At 37.3% G+C, this 22,502-nt stretch overlaps 2 protein-coding genes across 6 annotated transcripts; both read left to right on the forward strand.

Moving 5' to 3' along the window:
* The first annotated feature begins 2,726 nt into the window (after positions 1 to 2,726).
* Positions 2,727 to 8,886, forward strand: LOC102714177 (pentatricopeptide repeat-containing protein At1g11290, chloroplastic). 4 transcript variants are annotated; one of them, XM_006653092.3, is made up of 6 exons: positions 2,727 to 2,894; positions 3,531 to 3,623; positions 3,829 to 6,215; positions 6,317 to 6,973; positions 7,624 to 7,746; positions 8,283 to 8,886. In XM_006653092.3, the coding sequence occupies exon 3, from the start codon at positions 3,859 to 3,861 to the stop codon at positions 6,091 to 6,093; it is 2,235 nt and encodes a 744-aa protein (XP_006653155.1). In that variant the 5' UTR covers positions 2,727 to 2,894; positions 3,531 to 3,623; positions 3,829 to 3,858; the 3' UTR covers positions 6,094 to 6,215; positions 6,317 to 6,973; positions 7,624 to 7,746; positions 8,283 to 8,886. The 4 variants fall into 4 exon arrangements, with proteins under 4 accessions (XP_006653155.1, XP_040379054.1, XP_040379052.1 ...); XM_040523120.1 differs by having other exon boundaries at positions 6,317 to 7,746; positions 8,140 to 8,886; XM_040523118.1 differs by having other exon boundaries at positions 6,317 to 7,746.
* Positions 8,887 to 9,803: 917 nt separating this feature from the next.
* LOC102714453 (pullulanase 1, chloroplastic) lies at positions 9,804 to 22,461 on the forward strand. Of its 2 annotated transcripts, XM_015835881.2 has the most exons (27): positions 9,804 to 10,058; positions 11,284 to 11,419; positions 11,530 to 11,582; positions 11,740 to 11,848; positions 11,914 to 12,050; positions 12,145 to 12,341; positions 12,429 to 12,578; positions 12,683 to 12,743; positions 12,830 to 12,950; positions 13,380 to 13,470; positions 13,596 to 13,689; positions 13,949 to 14,044; positions 14,693 to 14,833; positions 15,075 to 15,125; positions 16,023 to 16,093; positions 16,182 to 16,274; positions 16,659 to 16,749; positions 18,030 to 18,101; positions 18,963 to 19,088; positions 19,281 to 19,337; positions 19,693 to 19,767; positions 20,362 to 20,450; positions 20,639 to 20,716; positions 20,904 to 21,042; positions 21,246 to 21,355; positions 21,537 to 21,636; positions 21,957 to 22,461. In XM_015835881.2, the coding sequence occupies exons 1-27, from the start codon at positions 9,825 to 9,827 to the stop codon at positions 22,062 to 22,064; spliced, it is 2,880 nt and encodes a 959-aa protein (XP_015691367.2). In that variant the 5' UTR covers positions 9,804 to 9,824; the 3' UTR covers positions 22,065 to 22,461. The 2 variants fall into 2 exon arrangements, with proteins under 2 accessions (XP_015691367.2, XP_040379235.1); XM_040523301.1 differs by lacking the exon at positions 9,804 to 10,058 and having other exon boundaries at positions 11,298 to 11,419; positions 13,377 to 13,470.
* The last annotated feature ends 41 nt before the right edge of the window (positions 22,462 to 22,502 follow it).

Raw genomic sequence — 22,502 nt, forward strand, 5'->3', positions numbered from 1 at the left:
AGTCAGTTGCTAAGAAAAGTTGAGACTATCAGTACTTCAGACTTTAAAAGAGACTGAGCCAACATTAACAAAAAAAAGTTTTTGCCAAAGACATCCTCTATCAACCAATAATTTATGAGCTTGGACCTCCCTCATCCAAACTCCAACCAATATCTAAAAAAATTGTTTAAGTAAAATAAATATTTAATACACGTGTGGTAATTCTTATTAACATAATTGGCAAAACTAAATAAAATATGGTCAAGGTGGACTTGCCTGAATTTTCGACAATAGACTTAATTAGATTATTTGGGTTCCCTAAAGCTTTCTGGCTTTGACTGATACGTACACATATAGGGGAATAATGCCATATATATATATATATATATATATATATATATATATATATATATATATATATATATATATATATATAAACGATAATTATCAAAAATCCTAGAGTTGAATTGTCAGAATCTACCCTATAGTGCACAAACATGTTTTACTCATTCTATATCCTTCATTCGTCATTCTTCAAATCCGACGGCTAAAATCATCTTAATAAAATAGGAAGGCTAAATAAGATAGGAAGGCTAGGACGGACTCCACATCTCCTTATGCGGACTTTCCATATATCAGGGACATCATAAATTATAAATTATCTTACCAATTGCAGGGTTTTCATATGTTAGAAAATATCTTTTCAATTAGAAACACTTTCTATATATTATATTTTATATAAAGCTAAATATATACATTTTTAATCATAATGTTTCTACAAATATGCAATATATATCTTTAGAATCAAAGTTCAATCACAATTTTCATTAGAACAGATAACGATACCAAGACAATAAGATTTGTATTCAACATCATGCCACCGTTGTGCTAAACATAAGATCGACCGATGCTCTATACCACTATAGTTGGACGTCCAAATAGTCAAATCATTAACAATAATATCATATATTTATCTAGTAGAAAGGAATGAGTATATGGTGTTCTAGAAATATTCTATTAATTTGTCAAATGATGCATTATTGTAAAATATTTTTTAAATCATTGAAAGATATGCACCTCCTGACAATGATGAACTTGAAACATAACTAATGAAAAATATCATTAGTAATTTCACTTTATTAAAAAATATCATATAATTTTTAAAACTACAAATAACTCGTGCGATAAATATTTTCTAGGTATTTTATGATCACATAAGATTTAATTTAAATATATTTTTATTTAATAAGAAGACACCATGAAATTTGTTTTTAAACTCATAATAAATTTAGACTTTCAATGACATGTTATTTGAGAGCTAGAATGTTGTTTGGTTCCTTTGATATATATAAACATCAACAACATTTTATTTATTATAAAAGATAAAAAATTAGATGTGATTTGTATAGAGTGGTTTCATTAAATTTAGCTTTATAGTGTTTAAATTTTATTTTAATATTAGACATGTCAGTAAGTTATTTAATTAAAATTATCCTTGCAATGTGTAAACTTGATAATACAGTGATTCTGAAATTAGTGTATTAATTTAGTGTCGCAATGTTTTTGAGATTAACATATAAATCTGGCCTTAAATGTTCTGCAATTACCATCCAAACTTAGTAACTTATAATTTATTATAATATGGTTTAACCTATAATTGATGAGAAAATTTCCTACGTGTCCCTAAAAATTTGCTCCATCCTTTTCTTACCTAATCTGTCCTCTGAGTTTTCGTTTTGATTCCCTCTGTACTATTTTCGTTAGTTGACCATTAAATATTTTTAAAATGACTATATTACCCATCTCATACATATGTGCTGCATATTCGATAAATTTTTAGGTGATAAAATAACTTATACTAAAATAAAAGGAATATAATCATTTAATGCCAAACTTAAAAATAAAACTTATTTTTTAATTTTTTAAAAAAATTATGATTAAATCCATACATTAGTTTCACCAAAGAATTGAGAATTAAAACTATATGTTATTTATCTTTAAATTTTTGGGAAGAAGTACAAAATTCATCAAATTTGACTTGAAATTTATTTTAAAATTTTATATATGTTTTAATTTGTGATGAAATAATTCGATCCCCTTTGTTTTTTTTACAATGAATCTTTTTCACGGCATATTCATTGAAAAGTAATTTTTAAATTTGATTCAGAGCTTGACTGGTTCATGGTAAATATATTTTGAATTTTTAATGAAATTATGTTTTATTTTTAAAAATTCACAACAAATATTTATTATTTTTCCTTATTGTTTTTTCAAAACCCAAATAATTTATATATCAACCATTTCTGGCTTTTAGCAATATACCGAGAATAAGCCATTTATACGATAACTAACGGCCAAACTAATGGTTAACTAATGGAATAGACATATAAAGAATTCAAATAAAAACTCAATAGTATATATAAGATCAAGCAAATCTAAGGACCAAGAACGTAGAAGGGATTAGAGAAATTATAGCGGTATATATAGAGAATTGGTCTGAATTGGTCTATAATTAATTATGTAAGGTTACCCTAGTTACGTTAATCGGTGGTTTATTGTTGTTTGTCATATCTTATTTGGGTTGTTATATTGAGTCGGATGGTTAGCACACATACAGTACTAGTATGGTCCAAGAGGTCCAATATACATTCGGGAAAAATATAAATAATTTTCCTAAATTCCCCATTTAACCCAAAACTTCTATTTTCTCCATTCCTCTTTTTTTTTTTTTTTACTTTCTTGTTCTCTCTCTTCCCTTTTTTATCTTCTCCCTTCTCTCCTTCTCACGGCTCCTCCCGAGCGGAGCGGCTGAGGCTGGGAGAGCTGCTACAAGCGCCGCCGCCCTCAGCCTCGACTGTCGGCGCCTCCACTCCGGCTGCCTCCTGCTGCTTCCCCCTTCGATGGATAGTGGCGAGGTGAGGCTTCTCCCTTCCCTGAAGAACAAAACCTCGTATCGTATGGTTTTGGTTTCTGTTGATGGATGCATTGATGCTTCGTTGGGGGGGTGGATGTGTTCGTTTTGGGGGTGTGGTGTGGGTATTCTCTTTGGGGGAGTAGGCATGGTATGGTGCTATCTATGCATCTGTCTTGGTGGGAATTCTCTATATATTGATTTATTTCACGCCTGTGAATCTGTGAGAAATTTAGGAGATGGGGATGCTGATTTTCTTGAATACTGGGTATGTAGAACAGGAATGGTTCTCTTCGTATCCATCTTTTTGTTAGAGGCGAAGACACAAGAAAACCGATAGCATTGGCTGTGATGACTTGGCCAAAGGTTGGAAATCACCAGTTGTTTTTTGTCCTGCATTATAATAAAATCTTCAGAATTCTGAAATTCTGAAGCATGTGTGTCCATCTAGATAATATTACATTTCTTTTGGTACAGGCCTAATATGATCATATAACTTAACAGATAGTGTCTGTCCTAATACTCGGTTGTATTAGAAATGCTTTGAAATTTTCACTTATGCATTTTTTTTATCCTTTTTAAGTTTGCATCATGTATAGAAAACTAACTTGTGGTCCTCCCTTATTTTTGTTGATGCTAGGGAAGCAGCAGTTCTGTAGCTCTAGCTGATTGGCTTCCACTGTCTTCAATGACTTCCACCATTTATCAATAAATTGTTGGCCTTGCAATTGAGGTGTGTATATCACAAACACTCACAAATGCTACAGTTTATCATAATGGTGGATATTGATTTAGTGTCCCCTAGAGTATAATGATTTGCCATGTGTAATTAGATAAATCATTATCTAATTTATTGTTCTCATTCTGATAACTCTCTGTTTAAAATCTGCAATAAATCAATACGTGTTTTTTCTGTCATTTTTTCAACTGCGTGTCAGTTATTCATTGGGCGCAAAAGGGCGAGAAAGATGACGGTGTGCTGTGTTGCTACCGCGTCGGCGTCGTTCCTATCTCCTCCCATGAAACGCAACCTCCACTCGCAGTCGCATGCCTATGCTGTTGCCAACGACCACCACATGCACCTCAGGGAGGCGGCAGCACGCTCCGACCTGCCAGGTGCGCTGGCAGCCTTCGCCGCCATGTCGTCCGCCTCTGCCGGCACTGCGCGCCCCGTTCTCCGCACCTTCACCTCCCTTCTCAAGCTCTGCGCTGCCCGCGGGGACCTCACCACTGGCCGCGCCATCCACGCCCAGCTCGCTGTGCGGGGGCTCACCTCCGAGGGCCTCGCAGCCACCGCGCTTGCCAATATGTATGCTAAGTGCTGTCGTCCCTCCGACGCTCGCAGGGTGTTTGACCGAATGCCTGTAAGGGACCGTGTCGCCTGGAACGCTCTCGTGGCAGGTTACGCGCGGAATGGTCTCACAAGGATGGCGATGGAGATGGTTGTCAGGATGCAGGAGGAAGGGGAGAGGCCTGACTCGGTCACGCTTGTTTCTGTGTTGCCGGCCTGTGCGAATGCTAGGGTGCTTGCTCCCTGCCGAGAGGCACACGCGTTCGCAATCCGTGCTGGGCTGGACGAGCTTGTCAATGTCTCAACTGCTATACTTGACGCATACTGCAAGTGCGGGGACATCAGGGCAGCAAAGGCAGTCTTTGACTGGATGCCAGTCAAGAACTCTGTATCCTGGAATGCAATGATCGATGGATATGGAGAGAATGGCGATGCTGGGGAGGCTTTGGCACTCTTCAAGAGGATGGTCGAGGAGGGTGTTGATGTGACGGACGTCTCTGTACTGGCAGCACTGCAAGCATGCGGAGAGCTGGGTTATCTTGATGAAGGGAGACGTGTCCATGAGCTGCTTGTGGGGATCAAGTTGGACTCCAACGTGTCAGTGATGAATGCGCTCATCACCATGTATTCCAAATGCAAGAGGATTGACCTGGCATCACAGGTGTTTAATGAATTGGACAGAAGGACACGGGTATCGTGGAATGCCATGATTCTTGGATGCACACAGAATGGATGCTCTGATGATGCACTAAGGATTTTCACTAGGATGCAAATGGAGAACATGAGACCAGATTCATTCACTCTTGTTAGTGTTATTCCAGCTCTCGCTGATATTTCGGATCCTCTCCAGGCAAGATGGATCCATGGATATTCTATTAGGTTACACCTTGATCAGGATGTATATGTTCTGACTGCCCTTATTGATATGTATGCAAAATGTGGCCGTGTTACTATAGCTAGAGCTCTGTTCAATTCAGCAAGGGAGAAACATGTTATTACATGGAACGCGTTGATCCATGGGTATGGCTCACATGGTTTTGGAAAGGTTGCAGTTGAGCTATTTGAAGAGATGAAGAGCATTGGCATGGCGCCTAATGAGACAACATTCCTCTCGGTCCTCTCTGCATGTAGTCATGCTGGTTTGGTTGAGGAAGGGCGGAAATATTTTACTAGCATGAAGGACGACTATGGTCTTGAACCTGGGATGGAGCACTATGGTACTATGGTGGATCTTCTTGGCCGAGCTGGGAAGCTAGATGAAGCGTGGGCATTTATCCAAAAGATGCCTATGGACCCTGGTGTTAGTGTTTACGGTGCAATGTTAGGTGCTTGCAAGTTGCACAAGAATGTGGAGCTGGCAGAAGAATCAGCTCAGAAGATTTTTGAGCTAGAGCCACAAGAGGGAGTGTATCATGTCCTATTGGCAAATATTTATGCAAACGCTTCCATGTGGAAGGATGTTGCAAGGGTGAGAACTGCTATGGAGAAGAAAGGCCTCCGAAAAACTCCTGGTTGGAGTATCATTCAACTCAAGAATGAGATCCATACCTTCTACTCTGGAAGCACAAATCATCAGAATGCAAAGGCGATATATTCAAGGTTGGCCAAGTTGATAGAAGAGATCAAAGCTGTGGGCTATGTGCCTGACACTGATTCAATACATGATGTGGAAGATGATGTCAAGGCACAGCTACTCAACACCCACAGTGAGAAGCTTGCCATTGCATTTGGGCTCATTCGCACAGCCCCTGGCACAACAATCCAGATAAAGAAGAACCTTCGAGTTTGTAATGACTGTCATAATGCAACCAAGTTAATATCTTTAGTGACAGGACGGGAAATAATCATGAGAGATATTCAGCGATTCCACCATTTTAAGGATGGAAAATGCTCTTGTGGAGACTACTGGTAGTGAAGTGTTGAGGTAGTTTGAATATGCACCGAGAGATGAGGGAGCTTCCGAAAGATGTTGTAGACATCAAAGTATAACATCTGACAATTAGGTGAAATTATCTTACTGACAAAGTTCTTGAGGTAAGTGCTTAATTTTATAACGTTCTACATATATGGTTTCTATTTTTTAATGCCCAGAATTGTCAATGAGTTTGTACCATGTTTTATTGTTTACTGTGCAGCTGCCTCTTATATGGATATTATCATACTACATGACTAAACTTGTGAGGTATCTGAAAATTCTTATGGCCTCTTCACCTTTTCAGGGAACACACTGCAAATTCCAGTCACCCATTGTACAATTAAAATGTTTTTACTTTCATTAAGATACTAGTGCATAAGGAATCTGTTTTCCACAGCAAAGCTTTCTCATGTCTTATTAGTTGCCTGAGATCAGATGTACATGTCAGATCAAAATGTTAATAACTGAGAAGTTATTGTTTTCTCCTTACATTTTTTTGGTGTACTTAAGGATCAGGGATAAAACTTTTGTGCTAATGAACACAAAAAAGCAACACCATTTGTTATTCCTCTTGCAAAAAAATAATTGGCTCATGCATGCTTACAAGTTGCATACATATAGAACACTCATATCCTTTATTTGAGAGGACATGCAATTGAAGCTAACGAAAGCATATAATTCTGAATGCACCTTCCAATTACTGCTGTAAAATGTTAGTCCAGGGCATTATTAGATGAGCATGGGGGATAGTTTTTCCTACTGTAGCAATGAACATCACTGCCACTCTGAGTCTGAGTGCATGAATAGATGCCAGTTTCATCAGGCCTGTCGATGACCATGTCAGACAAATTGGAAACTCCCTGGAATATAATCACAGGTATGCCAGGATATGTTATCTGTTGAAATTAATATGTGCTATTTTAATTTATATACATACAACTATCTCAAGCTTTATGATTGCATTAAATATGGAGTGCAAACATTGACAGATCTTCTCTATAAGTGGAAGTTCTTCCCCAAAACGAAAAAGTACTTTGCCACATCATCAAGAGAATATGGACCTTCGATTTTTACTCGAAGTGTTGAAAGCCACTGGATCTTCCTATTGGCTAAACCTCTTCCCAATCCTTCAAGAAACTTCTTTTACAAACTCAATCCTTCCACACCCCTGGACAAGAAAAAACACATTTCCTCCTCCCCCCTCAGGCACCACAGACCACAGTGCGTCACCCTTCGCCTCCCCTCATTGCTCCACCTCCTCTTGGCTGTTGGCCTGCTGCCACCGCATCCTCCTCCCCTTGGCAGGCCCTACCGCAGTCTCCTCGCCACCCCCTTCACCATCGCATAGCCTCCCTCGTGGCTCAAGGCCACCAATCCCTCACATGGTTGTCATGGTGCTCCCATGTCCAAATGACAGTAGCGAATTGCCTCCTCGCTCCCACACTTGCCACCACCGCTGCCACATTTGCCTCCCCAGCTCCCTCACTCCCGCACTGGTCTCTTATCCCTTCTCTCTACCATGTGTAGGAAGCCCGGAGTGATGGCCTCAGCGAAGCAACTGTGGGACACTTTAGAACTCCTCCCTGCATTTATGCAGCATTTGCTTCTTCCACTCTACCGTGGACATACCTCTTCAGCAGCTCCTCAAAGGTTAGAAATTACTTCATAGCTTCTCTGCAATAGAATATGTGTACTCTTGAATGATATTCTGAGAATATTAGTTACTACAAAGTGGTACTTGCTTCCGAAACGAAAATTTTAATAGGACATTGAAATTTTTGTTGCTGTTCAATATATTAACCTGTAAAATCACTGCTTTCTTTTTCAGAAAGTTAAAACTATCCCTTTGCTGATGCATGATTTTATTTCAGTTCCTAGTGTAATTTTATGTTAAAGCAGCTAAATGGTAGGATACTACAGATCATCGAGTATATCATCAAACCAGTAAACTTCCATTTTGTTAGTGCTCCTAGATCGCATCGGAGAATATATTGAGATTGAGTATGGATCTTCAATTTCTGCTGTCGGCATTTCGTGATGCAGATGAACACAGGCAGTAGCATGTTGTTTGACACTCGTGTTGATCTGTACCACTGACAATCAGACATCACATATTCAGTGGAACTGAAAACATCAAAAAAGTAGCAGCCTGTTACTGATTAATTTTTGCCTGTGTGATGGCTCAGATATGGATTGGGAAAACCACTCACAGATATGGTGGAGGGGCATATTCACAAGGCAATACAATTAATGTCAAAGGCCAAAGTTTGTTGAACTGGAAATGCTGAGATTACTGGTCTTGATATTACCTCATCAATCAAGCCCATCAATCCCAGCTTCAAGAGTAAGCATCTACTTTGGACCAAACAACACGGTGGGCGGTCGAAATACATCAACCTTCATAGCAAAACATGTGGCCCTAGTTGACATTAGAGAGCATACTGCATTCTTGAACCTTTGCCTAGAACAATTTGTTCTCGGATGATCAACTTTGGTTTCAACGACCAATATGTAGTGTTTAGCAGAATGCCTCAATGATTATAAACATATTCCCTTGGGCAAGTACTTGTTAGTGGCTACCTATTAGATGTTGCACCAAGTAGCAGTGAAACTATCGGCTGATCGGCTTGTTGGTCATATCGGTGGTCCTTGGTGGTTTCTTCGGCTCTGGTTAAGTCCTTACACAGCCAAAGCAATATGATCACCTCTGTTCGATTGTTTTTACAAAATTCCAAGGAAGGTATTACCCTGTATGTCTGTATACCCCTTTCGGTTTTTTATTTAACACCATTTTGGACATTTGTTTGATCATTGTTTTTTTTTTTTGCAAATGTGCAATTTAGGCTATGCCCGAAGTACCTTTACTGACAAAATAATTGACAACAAAATAACTAAAAGTTATTTAAATTTTTAAATAAGACAAATAGTCAAATGAAGATAAAAAAACAAAGGCGTTAATTAAAATAAATTGGAGGATGTATCTTTTTTTTCCCTGGAAAGAGGACTTTTCTAGGTCCTTTGCTATTGTTCAAACTAATCCCAGACGATACTTCATTTAATCAATCAATGTCCTTTTCTGCTAGAGTGGTATTCTATCACAAGTCTCAGCCGAGCTCAAGTGTACGTCAAGACATCATTCTCAATTCATTACTCATCTTTAGTAATCATGTCCTTTTGTTCTGAATCTAAAAAAATAATTTTCTTTTCGATTCTTTTAACTTGTCTGTTATCCCGTCTTGTAATGAGTCGTTTGGGGACAATTATTTGATGGCATATTTATAAACGAATAATAATTTATGAATAAAACTTTCATATATATTTTTTTATCTAAAAGCTAGAGCTAAAAAATAAACTTTGATGAAAAAAATTCCAAATCAATTTTAAATTTAAGATTAAAAATTTAAATTTTAGCTTATAAATATAAACAGAAATGAAGAAATGAAAAAATACAGAGTAAAGTAACACAAAGTGCAAGGGGAGATGAGCCAAACGTGAGGGGAAAATACAAAAAAGAGAAAGAAAAGAAAAAAAAAACGCCTCGGCGGAAGGAAACACAACCGTTCACTACTTTCCCATCTTTCTTCTTCATTTCTCGCAAAAAGAAAATCTATTATATTCTATTTATATTTATTTATTATTCTTCGTTGCAAATGCCGCCGCCGCCTCGCCACCCCCCCCCCCCCCCCCCCCATCGTCGTCCCCGCGAATCCAAAGCACCGACCACCCGAATGCCGACGCTGCTCCACGTCAATCCGCTCCTCGCGCCGCCGACGACCCCGCGGCTCTTTGCCCCCTCCGCCTCGCCGCGGAGATCGGGGTCGGCCCGGCAGCGGCACGCGCATTCCGCTCGCGCCGCCGCTCTAGGGACCAGGAAGAGGGCTCCCGCCGCTGCGGTCTCGCCGCGGACGCCGATGGCGGTAGGGGAGGAGTGCGCCGCCGCCGCTGCCGCCGTCGGTTCCCAGGTGCGGCCTCCCCCGTGATACTCCTCTCGCCATCGCTGCTGCTGCTCCTGCCGCTGCTTTTCTCTTCCGTTGATGTCGCAATCGTCAGTTCGTCACCACTGGGGCTGGCCTCCCACATGTTCCGACAAGACAAATTCACGCAAATGCCACTGCACGACTGGATGTGGGACCCACATGGCAGTCACACAGTGCACAGATCTCGCTATTTTTTTTCAGGTAGCCCCTTGGGATAGTTCAGTTATTGCAGAGTCCTCCCTCTGACGATGTGGGCCCCACTCTACAGTGACCGAACTGACGATGTGTTGTCTAATAGTAATACATACTACCACAATTTTTATATGACACTGTTATTTTTATCTATGTTTGACCGTTTGTTTTATTCAAATATATAATATTATAAGTTATAGTTAAAGTTTCTATAATAATACATCAAATTATAACAAAGTAATTATGATTATATATTTTTTTAAATAAGACGAATGATCAAACATAAACATAAAAGTTAACAACGTTATATAAGAGTATCTTGTAAGAAAATTTTCACCATGAGTCCATGAAGAACTGTCACGAGGTATTTCTTGCTGTGTTGTCGGTGAGAAAATGGACATTGTGCCACGTTCAAATAGTGGTTTCGCTAGAATGCCATTCCGAAAACGCGTTTCTTTAAAATGCCATACTGAGTGAGTGCTTTCAGCCACTTTGCCATTTTTTCTAGTTTTTTGAGTTTTTCAAATTTTTTAGCTTATCAGCCCAGGTGATGTGACGAAAATGCCCCTGGTTCTAGTTGAATGAAACGTGTTCCCAGCCGCCGTGCCACCCCCGTGCCCCCGTGCTCAGTTGCTATCTTGGGAGGAAGAAGACGCTGGCTCAGATGGCGACCAGCACGTTTCATTCAACTGGAACTAGGGGCATTTTCGTCATGTTGCTTGGCTGATAAGCCAAAAAAAATTGAAAAACTCAAAAAACCAGAAAAAATGGCAAAGTGGCTGGAAGCACTCACTCAATATAGCATTTTAAAGAAACGCGTTTTCAGGATGGCATTCTAGCGAAACCACTATTTGAACGTGGCACAATGTCCATTTTCTCGTTGTGGGCAAGCCAGCAGGGCAGTTTAAATTTTTGCGATTTTTTTTCCAAATCTCTATTTTGGTGTTAGTTGCAGTGAGCTACTAGAATTTTGTGAAGCTTGCAATATCAGGAATGTGGGGTAATGTTTCGTCTTCAGGAGTTCTTGTCAGACGCGAGGGCATACTGGGTGACAAGGTCGTTGATTGCCTGGAATGTTAATGATAAAGAAACCTCTCTCTACCTGTATGCAAGTAGAGATGCTAGGATGCACGTGTCGGATGGGGTTATTGAAGGTATGTGAGATATAAACGGTTAGTCTGTAAAGCTCTTCTCACCAAAAGATGATTTATGATAGCAGTACAAACTTCGGAATGGATATGAAACATCTTTGTTCATTTGGCAGGTTATGATGAGAAAATTGAACTCCAATCAGAACATGCCAGCCTTCCAGCCAGTGTAAGTTCACCATTCTTAGTTGCCAAGCATAAGATTTATTGTTGATCCACAGTAAATTATTTTTCTGTTGTACTCAAGTCTTACTTGTGTAGTTGTGTGTACTCATTTTTCACAATCCTTGATGAGTTCATATGGACCGCCACTTGATATATTTCAGGAGGCTCAGAAGTTCCCATTTATCAGCAGTTACAGAATCTTTAGAGTCCCTAGCTCTGTTGATGTGGCAAGCCTAGTGAAATGCCAACTGGCAATCGCTTCTTTCGATGGTAATCCAAAAACCCCTGCTCTTTGTAGCCTTCTGCTGCAAACCTCACCAACATTTTTTGTGCAGCTCATGGGAGGCGTCAAGATATTACTGGATTGCAACTACCTGGTGTATTGGATGACATGTTTGCATATACTGGACCACTTGGTGCCATTTTCAGTGAGGAAGATGTGTCGCTGTACCTTTGGGCTCCTACAGCACAGGTCTGCTTGCACAAAATCACTGAGGATCCCAAGTGTTATGTATAATGCCATATATTTTTCACTTGTAATTAAATTTTCCTTGCTATTTCTGTAGGATGTTAGTGTATGCTTCTATGATGGTCCATCAGGACCTTTACTGCAAACTGTGCAACTCAAGGAGTTAAATGGTGTTTGGAGTGTTACTGTACCAAGAAACTGGGAGAATCAGTACTATTTGTATGAAGTTAAGATTTATCATCCGAGTACATCACAAGTTGAGAAATGTCTAGCTGCTGATCCTTATGCCAGAGGGTACATTTATTTTAGTTACTTTGTTATATTAAATTACAACTACATACATATATTGGAAAAAAAGAGATACTACTGTTAATTTGGCAGGCTTTCTGCAAATGGCACGCGGACTTGGTTGGTTGACATTAATAGTGGAACTTTAAAACCAGCTTCTTGGGATGAATTGTCAGATGAGAAGCCAAACCTTGATTCCTTCTCTGACATAAGCATCTATGAGTTGCATATTCGTGATTTCAGGTGAACTGTGCTACCTGATTTATGCAACTGTAGATTTGATGGATTCTATGCATGTTTTGTTTGGAGAATTTACGTCCCTGCTTCCTGTCAATTGTTAATTACAGCGCTCATGATTGCACAGTGGACTGTAACTCTCGAGGAGGATTTCGTGCATTTACATGTCAGGTTGTTCAAATTTAATTTACCAAATGATTTCTGTTTCACCACCTACCATTAAGCATCCTGATTGCATTATGTAATTTGTGATGCAGGATTCGGCAGGAATACGTCACTTGAGAAAATTGGCTGTTGCTGGCTTGACTCATGTGCATTTGTTACCAAGCTTTCATTTTGCTAGTGTTGATGACAACAAAAGCAACTGGAAATCTGTTGGTAAAGAAAGTTTCTTTTAATATGCTTTACTTGATAACAGTGTGGACTGTCCAGTCATATTACCCAATTCACTTTTACAATTTTCTTTTGTGTTTTCTATTAAACTTATAATAAAATGCAAAATCGAATCTACATTGTTAATCTGGTGTAGAATATGAAGTATTTAAAATTCATAAAAGTACACATATTTTGGAATCGTAGAAATTACACAATTCTCCACAGTTCCATAATACAGTTTTCTTTTTTATGGCCCCACATCCTTTTTTACTGGAATATGACAAAAGTTCTTGGTTGGCTGGTATCTTCCAGCGATGACCATTGTTCTTAGTGGACTGGACTGAACTCTTTCACTTCCATCTAATGTATGTTTACTTGACTTATTTTGTTTTTGCCGTTTGATTCATTGCGGAAATTCATTTACTCTAGCAGATGAGGCTGAGCTGGCAAAACTCCCTCCAGGTTCAGATGAGCAACAAGCTGCAATAGTATCTATTCAGCAAGAGGACCCTTACAATTGGGGGTATTCTTCCTTGCTCTTTTCTCTCAAACAATACACATACTAATGCATCTTGATGAGTCTTTCGAAAGTAAAAGTTGTTATGTTCTTGCCTGTAAATTATTCTCACGGTCATAAGCACACTGAAGGTATGACCCTGTACTCTGGGGGGTTCCAAAAGGAAGCTACGCAAGTAACCCAGATGGTCCAAGCCGTATTATTGAATACCGAGAGATGGTTCAGGTGTGTTTTCCATTTTAACCCTTAAATGCAAGCATAATGATTGATTATACTCTGTTTGGATGTGTGATTCTATCAGGAATTTTTCTTGATTTGAGATGTTTCGTACAAATTTCATGTGCTTTGATTGAGGGCCATCCGTTTTAGGGAAAAAATGTTCTAACATGTATCTTCCATCTTCACTGTAATCCATGGAATGACCTATTCTGCTGAGCTCTATGCAGAATGGCTGTTACTTTCCTGACGAAATTTTGTACTGCAGGCCCTGAATCGCATAGGTCTTCGTGTTGTCATGGATGTTGTATACAATCATTTAGACTCAAGTGGCCCCTTTGGTGTCTCCTCAGTGCTTGACAAGGTTATCATTTCTAATAATTAGTTATTTGTTCATATTATACATAATGTCTTTGTCATTTGTGTAGTAACTAGTAAAAGACTTGAACTACAGTTTAATTAAAGTTGGTCCAAAAGGAGTACCTTCAGCATATACATGTACTACAAGTTCCTGATCAGTATGTCAGATTGTCAGGTTTTAGCAGCACATCCTTAGAACACCATATCTTTAGACAGGGACAAAACATCCATTGCGCAGAAGCCATTACTGCCTGTGCAGTATACGTTCGTAGATTAGAGCAAGAATATTACATTAAAAAAAAGGTGACTACAACATAGCTGGGTTCAAAATTTTCAGAAATTAATTCAACTTGAGTAGACATGATTATCCATAAATATGTGAATTATTGTACATAGTTCTAAGACACCCAAATGCTTCTTATCTACCAAGTGAGTGGAATTTGTGAACTATTATTTTAAATTAAGAAATGGTAGGTCTTAAAATGCTTACATATATGTGTTCGTTAACCCAGCAAAATGTATATCATATATTATTCTAAATAAATGTCAATAAAACTCGAAATGTTTTCTTCATGACCAAACAAAAAAACGCCTTATTTTTTACCCCCTAATGTGTCTTCTGATATATTGCTTTTGTATGGGATATCTACAGATCGTTCCTGGATATTACCTTAGACGGGACATTAATGGTCAGATTGAGAACAGTGCAGCTATGAACAATACAGCAAGTGAGCATTTCATGGTTGATAGGTTAATTGTGGATGATCTTTTAAACTGGGCAATCAATTACAAAGTGAGTTGTGATAATAATATTGTACTATTGTCACATCATATTTATTTTATTTTAGACATTCAAGAATATCCATAATTCATAGCAATGTTTTTCCTCCTTTTAGAGAGAAACATAGTACCTTGCTTCTCCCTTTTCCTTTTTTTCTCTGATGTGTCATTAAAATCTCATTTATATGTTTTACGTCTTTCAAATGCTGCAATTTATTATTCTGCAACTTAACAATTTTATATCCTTGTCTTAGGTTGATGGGTTCAGATTTGATCTTATGGGGCATATCATGAGAAGTACCATGGTAATTAAGTTCAAACCGAAGATGCATATTGACTTTCTGGCTGAACAACAATATTCATTTTGTTTCATTCCTGATCTGCTAAAAGCATGGCATGTCCATCAATTATCTGTTGGACCTATCATTTGCATAACCATTTTGTATATACTCTGAATTTTTGTTTTATTGCAAACATGAAACACTGGAAGGAATAGTCTGGATTTCTGATTGAGCCTCATCAATATTCCATCTGAATCCAAATGTTGGTCGTTTTAGGGTTTTGCACATGAACTAAGTGTTAAAATTACCTTGTCCTGCAATTATTTATAAATCAGAAATGATACTTAATGTGCTGATACTAATCAATTATCAAAGGTGTAAGGGAAAAAATGGGTGATAAGTGCCCCAATGTCCTCTAAAACATTTAGAGAAGAGTGGAGTACTCCGAAACGACCTACATTTGGAATCTGAGGAACTATTGTTCTTAAACTATAAATTATCTTATCAATTTTAAGTTCACCATGATGTCTATCTGCATAATTAGAATAAAATCAAGAACTATGGATTTAGTTACTGACCTTTAACCTTGTCATGGCCTTATGGTTGATATATCTGATCTTAGTCAAATCGGATTGTCTGTATTAAAAATGTCAAGTCAATTTAGAATACCTGTAAAAATAAGTTCAGAGAACCTGTAAAATTCAGTATCCACAAAGGGTCAAGAATTTAAACACCATCCTCACGACCAGGCCATTGACCTGTTCATCTTCTGTTGTTTATTACCAATAAAGGGTTATATACTTTGCTGAAATCCTGGGACACATGGTCAAATGGTTGCATCTTGTAGGCAATTGATTCTGTTTTCTAATTTAAGTGCATCACTACTGTGTGCTTGAGAACCTTCTTGGTTGATGGACACAGATAAGAGCTAAATCTGCTCTTCAAAGTCTTAGGAGGGATGTACATGGAGTAGATGGTTCAAAGATATACTTGTAAGGATGTTCAGTTTCAGAGCAATCAGTTTTTATGGTATCAGCATTAATTTGGTGCATTTTACTGATAAGGACATGGAATTTCCAGGTATGGTGAAGGATGGGACTTTGGTGAAGTTGCACAAAATAAACGTGGAATAAATGCATCCCAGATTAATATGAGTGGTACAGGGATTGGCAGGTAAGTTTAAATCTGAATTCACTACCAACTCACTATGTGCAGTCAAGAAGTCAAGACTCAAGGGTGCCATCCAGATTCCAGAGCCAACCTGCAAAAAAAATGCTTCTATTAAATTTGACCAAAGCTATTGCTTAGAATGTAGGTTTACATGTATGGAAAGGTTGTACGAGTTTGCAAAATGAATGCTTTCACAGTATTACATCTGTCAACTTTTTCCTACTAATATTAGGATTTATTTTTCAAAGTCACTTGTCTTTTTTGACTTAATATAGTAGTGTATATAGACTGTTAGAAAATTATTCAGTTTCATTTTCTGCATCTACTTCAACTCTTTCTGTTCAAGATTTTAGTATCCATTATCTAATACGACCATACATATTGCAGTTTCAATGATAGGATCCGTGATGCTGTTAATGGGGGTAATCCATTTGGTAATCCACTACAACAAGGCTTTTCTACTGGTCTGTTCTTAGAGGTAATCTTTATGCCCTTTATGCTACTAATCTTCCTGGAAATGAAAATCAGTAGGTGACAATACGGTAGCAAGATACCTGTGTCTATCTTTCCTAAGACCGCTGCATTACTGGTCTATTTTCTTATTACAGTATTTCACCCTAAATTTATTCTAAACTACAATAGTTGATCTGAAGAAAATAAAAACCTCATTCAGATTCACTTGGTAGTTGGTACATTTTTCCTCGTCAGTATTCCTTATGTCGTACCCAATCTTAATCACACAAGTAGTGCAACACTACCTGATTGTGTCCAGTTTTTGAAACTCACAAAGAGCTTCCCTTTTATTCAATCAAGTACTTGACTGGAGCTATTGAAAGGTTCCTATGAGTTGGTTTTTCCTGCAGTTAAGCCTTTGTTGAATGTCAGTTACATCTATTCTACTGTCAACCATGTATTAGAACAATGTTTGCCAGCTATAAGCCATCTGTGTTAATTCTTTTGCATAATTTGAGCATGATAGATCCATCATTCTCCTCATTCTTTTGCATAATTTGAGTATGATAGATCCATCATTCTCCTCAAAAGTAATAATAACTCATGTATGCGTGCCAATTAGTATAGTGGAGCTGCAACCAGGGATAGGGAGAAAACTGCTGAGATCTTTACTATTACTACTTGCTGCTTGTCAGATATTGAATTGTGTAATCAAGTAATCCAGTAGTATCTTGATCCATGTGTTCTCCCTTGGCAGCTACCACTGTAGTTTGTGTTGTTTACCTGTTGCTCTTTTCTGATATATTTGACATAAAAAGGTTGTGCGTGTTTGAAAAAAATTAAAAAAATGATTGAAACCTGCCAGTCACCGGTTCTTGGTTTAGACTTTAGATATAATGCCAGGTTGCTAGCTTGTACTCCCTCAGTTCCAAAATAAGTGCAGCATTCTAGTTCGAACTAGAAGGCTGCACTTATTTTGAAATGGAGGTAGTAAGATATTACTTTCCAATTTCCATGAAGTCCTGATGTTAGTGATTATAAAATACCTAACAAACACATTACTTTGAGAAAAGATATGTTAAATTAATTCAAAATTAGCTAGGTGGAATAGACAAAGAATGGACCAGTTACTACTGGTTTCTGTCCTGGCTCCAATAAATTTTCTAAGTATCTTTTGCTTGCGGGGATTCAAAGCATTTCTTTGATTATTGGATGTGATACATTGCACTATATATATGTGATCTTTCTAGAGTAGCTCCATATATTAAGTAGTGTTGAATAATTTTTACTTGTCATTTTGTACAGCCGAATGGATATTATCAGGGTAATGAAGCAGACACCAGGCGTGCACTTGCTACATATGCTGACCACATACAGGTTGACCACTGGTTGAATTTAATTCTGATAGAAATTTATTCTACTGATCATTTCATGTTTTGGTTAAAACAAGATTCAAATTAATTATCAGTTAATGAAAGCATGTGACGAAACTTGGATCATCTGTTACTTGAATCTCTATTTCAACATCAGTTCCTGCTCTTTCATATCTTTTTGCATGATGATTTTAGTCTTGTGGGCATAAAATTTTTCTTCTATCATAGAAATAAGTTTTGTTTTTTTTTCAGATTTAACTAAAGCAAACAATCAAAAATAGGAACCTAAGAAATTTGAAGCTTAGCAATCGCTTGAATATAAATTCGTAGCAGCAAACAATCTTGACCACTTATGTAATTCCTCATGGGTTTATTATGTTGAATGTTAACACTATTGATGGAACAAAAAACAAAGCCGAAATGGCATCAGGTTACTAGGAATACTCTTTTGGACAAATGCATTCAACTAGGTCAGTTGTTATTAGTATGAAATTATAAGCTACTTTAATTTTCACATAATAATGAATAATTTCTACTTTTTTGCTCTTTGTAATGAGCATTTACCATTTTATGACTCATTTAAAGTCTTCATTTATCATTCAAATCTCCGTGTTCTGCTTTGTACTTCCACTAATTCAGTGCTAAGTATCTTGAATTTTTGCATGGATTTGATAATCCATCCTGGAATTAATAGCTGCATGTACTTGTTTTAGACAGATTTGGAGACACGGGAACCAGGAAACTACCTTTTGCATATAAACATATATGTGCTGTAACATTGGTTCAATTATGTTACTTGCTTTCTATGTGCTGGTACTTATGCTTTCTATGTTTTCATCACACCAATTTATTTTTCTTTTCCCAGATTGGGCTAGCTGGTAACCTGAAGGATTATGTACTAACAACTCATACTGGACAAGCTAAGAAGGGATCAGAAATTCACACTTTTGATGGATCACCAGTTGGCTATACTTCGTCCCCTGTAGAAACTGTATGTTCTTTTTCTTAAAAATTCCAGAATGCTCAGTGCTTATTACAAGCATTTATGCTGACAAGTCACGAGAGCAGCAGCATATGTTTTCATAATTGCATGGTTTCTGTGCATAAGGACTTTTTTGTATCACTTCTTTAAAGTCTGCTGGCAATCATCTTCTATATTACACTGCCGTTCTGTGTATTTCAGATAAACTATATTTCTGCTCATGATAACGAGACTCTCTTTGACATTGTCAGTCTGAAGGTATGGTACATGTACTGTTACATCAATATTCAATGACAAGTATGATGGTTTTCATCAAGTATTATATTCTAGTCCTTCCTTCTTTTTCCTCCTTTGTAAGTGATGAAACTGGCAAGAAATGTTAGAATGATTTATCATGTACACTACTTAAGTTGGCGAAGTTAGTTACTTGGTTAACTTGTTTCATTTCAAACAAAAAGAACATTGCATTCATGTAATGATATAATTTGCAAAAACAATTTCACTCATTAGTTCAAGTATTCTTTCCACCACCCGCTCCTTGGCAAATATCTGATAATGTTTCGAAAGGATTAACAATCTTGTTTTTGCTATGTTTTCTTTGATTTTGGTGCAGACCCCAGTTGGCCTCTCAATTGATGAGAGATGCAGGATAAATCATTTAGCTTCAAGCATGGTGGCATTATCCCAGGTCTGTATAAGAACAATTACAGTACTAACATTCTGTTGGAGTGGATAATGAGAGCAATCAGTTCACAAATATGGGTTGCTAAAAAAATATTGAAACAGTATATGACCTGACTAATCTTATAAACCAAGTGGATGATCTTGTCAATTCATAAACATTTGTCATGATATGTACTCATTAAATGTCCATGTTTACCAGTATTAATCTCATTTTTTTCTATATCAGCAAAATTTTGAATACCTTTTACTAAGACATTTCATTTTTAATTTCAATACTTCAAATTTGATTATAATCTGAAAAAAAAACACTACTTGTGAAATATTTTGCTCATAAGATGAGATTGTTCATTACCTGCTGTTATATCTACTTTCTGCTCTTGATCTGCTGGTGTGGGTCCACCTTCTATTTGGTTTTGCCCTCCGTGTGGACTCAGCTGTTCAGTCAATGGAAGCCATTTGTGTACTCAAATTGTAGAGAACAGATCATATGTATTACAATTACAGTGTTCAATCTGAATTTGAACAGATCATATGCATTACAGATGTTAATAGCAGTTCATATTATTTGAAATTTTCATACTCCTATATGCTCTTTCAGGGAATACCATTCTTTCATGCTGGTGATGAGATATTGAGATCTAAATCACTCGATCGAGATTCATATAACTCTGGTGATTGGTTTAACAAGTAATAAACTGCCCTTTTTGACTTTGATGAAAACATTAGTTGTTTCAATTAATTGCAATGTTTGAATTTCCTCTAGAAGAGGAAAATAATGCAATTTTGTTTGAACAATTAATTGGTATTACCATAACATCTCATACATACCATGTGAAGTTCCCCCATCTAATTTTCTGTTTCATCCTTTTGTAAAGGCTTGATTTTACATATGAAACAAACAATTGGGGTGTTGGACTTCCTCCAAGAGACAAGAATGAAGAAAATTGGCATTTGTAAGTTTCTAACTCCTCTTGAATCTTCATAGATATTTAATGTATCATCATGCAAACAAACTGTTATTTCTGTTTGCACTCTTTTTTTGTTGTACATTTTATCGTGCTATCTTGATATGCTAAAATATATCGTCTCTTTCTGCTTTCGTGTTCTGATCATGCATTTGTTCATTCGAATGGAATGCAGGATAAAACCAAGATTGGAAAATCCATCTTTCAGGCCTTTGAAAAATCACATTCTTTCTGTCTTAGATAATTTTATTGACATCTTGAAGATCAGATACTCCTCACCGCTCTTCCGTTTAAGTACAGCAAGTGATATTGAGGTATATGTGTTTTTCATGCCAAGAAGTTAAACAGGTAGCTTTGCTTTCAGGTTGCTATGGTCCAATATATATAGGTGCAGAAACGGACATAGTTGCATACTTTTGTTTAATGCAAATTGAACAACAAATTCATGCTTTTGTTTAATAGTTATTTCTTATTTCTTATTTTTTGTTGACATCTGACTATTCCTATCCTATTCCAGCAAAGGGTCCGCTTTCACAACACAGGGCCCTCGTTGCTACCAGGAGTTATTGTCATGAGCATTGAAGATGCACGAACTGTTAGACCTGAAATAGCTCAGTTAGATAAAAAGTAAGTAGCACTAATGTATTTATGTTTTTTTGCATAAACATTATAATGCAATCTTGGCAAACATATCAGTTTGCATCAGCTGAAAAAAATAAAATTATGCAGCAGGTTCTAGACTTCCATGCCTGGTATGAAAATCTTATGGTTTTCTCCGCAGTAACTAATCTACCTTCACTCTCTGCAGCTTCTCTTATGTCGTCACAATCTTCAATGTTTGTCCATACGAAGTGTCTATAGAAATCCATGATCTCGCTTCCTTGGGGCTTGAACTGCATCCTGTTCAGGTAACTGTTCCCAGTTTTTTTAGTTGCATCATAGATCATACCTCCTCAGTACTCTCCAGTTGTTGCAGTGCTGTCTGTCAGCATTGTATTTGATGTCCAAGTGCATTTAATATTTGGCAAGTGAACTGTACAAGCAAGTTGGGTACAACATATTTAATTATTCTATCTATCTTTCTTAACTGAATTGTACTTTACAAATTTTTCATAAATTTCTCTGAGACTATCATAAGCTGAACACTCAAAAAGTAACTTTTTTGGAATACCACTGATTTTATTGTGAGGCGATTTGATTATTAACTGTCTATTTTGAAATGGTCCAGGTGAATTCATCAGACGCTCTAGTCAGGCAGTCAGCATACCAGGCGTCCACAGGTCGATTCACCGTGCCTAGAAGAACAACGGCAGTGTTCGTTCAACCTAGATGTTGATGCCTTTTCAAAAATGTTCATACTAGCATCCAAAAATAAGAATAATAAGAGAAGAAAATACAAAATAAACAGAAGAATATGAAGAGGCTGGGCTAGTGTACTTAGTATCGAATAAAGAGCCCAGGTTATCAAGCCATGTTTTGTCCTCCCTACAAGGCTATCGTATTGTATTGTATTTTGTGATTATCAAAAACAAAAAATACCATAGATGTATTCATTACATGGAAATATGGCATCTTAAGTAAATAAAAATAAACTGTTGCATCAGGACCAAACAACAATGGGTGAAAGAAAGAATGTCTCTCAAGGAATCAATGTAGCTCTTTCTCATCATATATTTGTGAATGAAATTTATGATTGTCTACTTTTTTTCATGTCGAAAATTCCAGGCCATACACTGTTTGAAATGCTGAAACTTTGTAGGAAAATTTTCAAATG

This window comes from Oryza brachyantha, chromosome 4, assembly GCF_000231095.2.
Source record: "Oryza brachyantha chromosome 4, ObraRS2, whole genome shotgun sequence".
Lineage (NCBI taxonomy): Eukaryota > Viridiplantae > Streptophyta > Magnoliopsida > Poales > Poaceae > Oryza > Oryza brachyantha.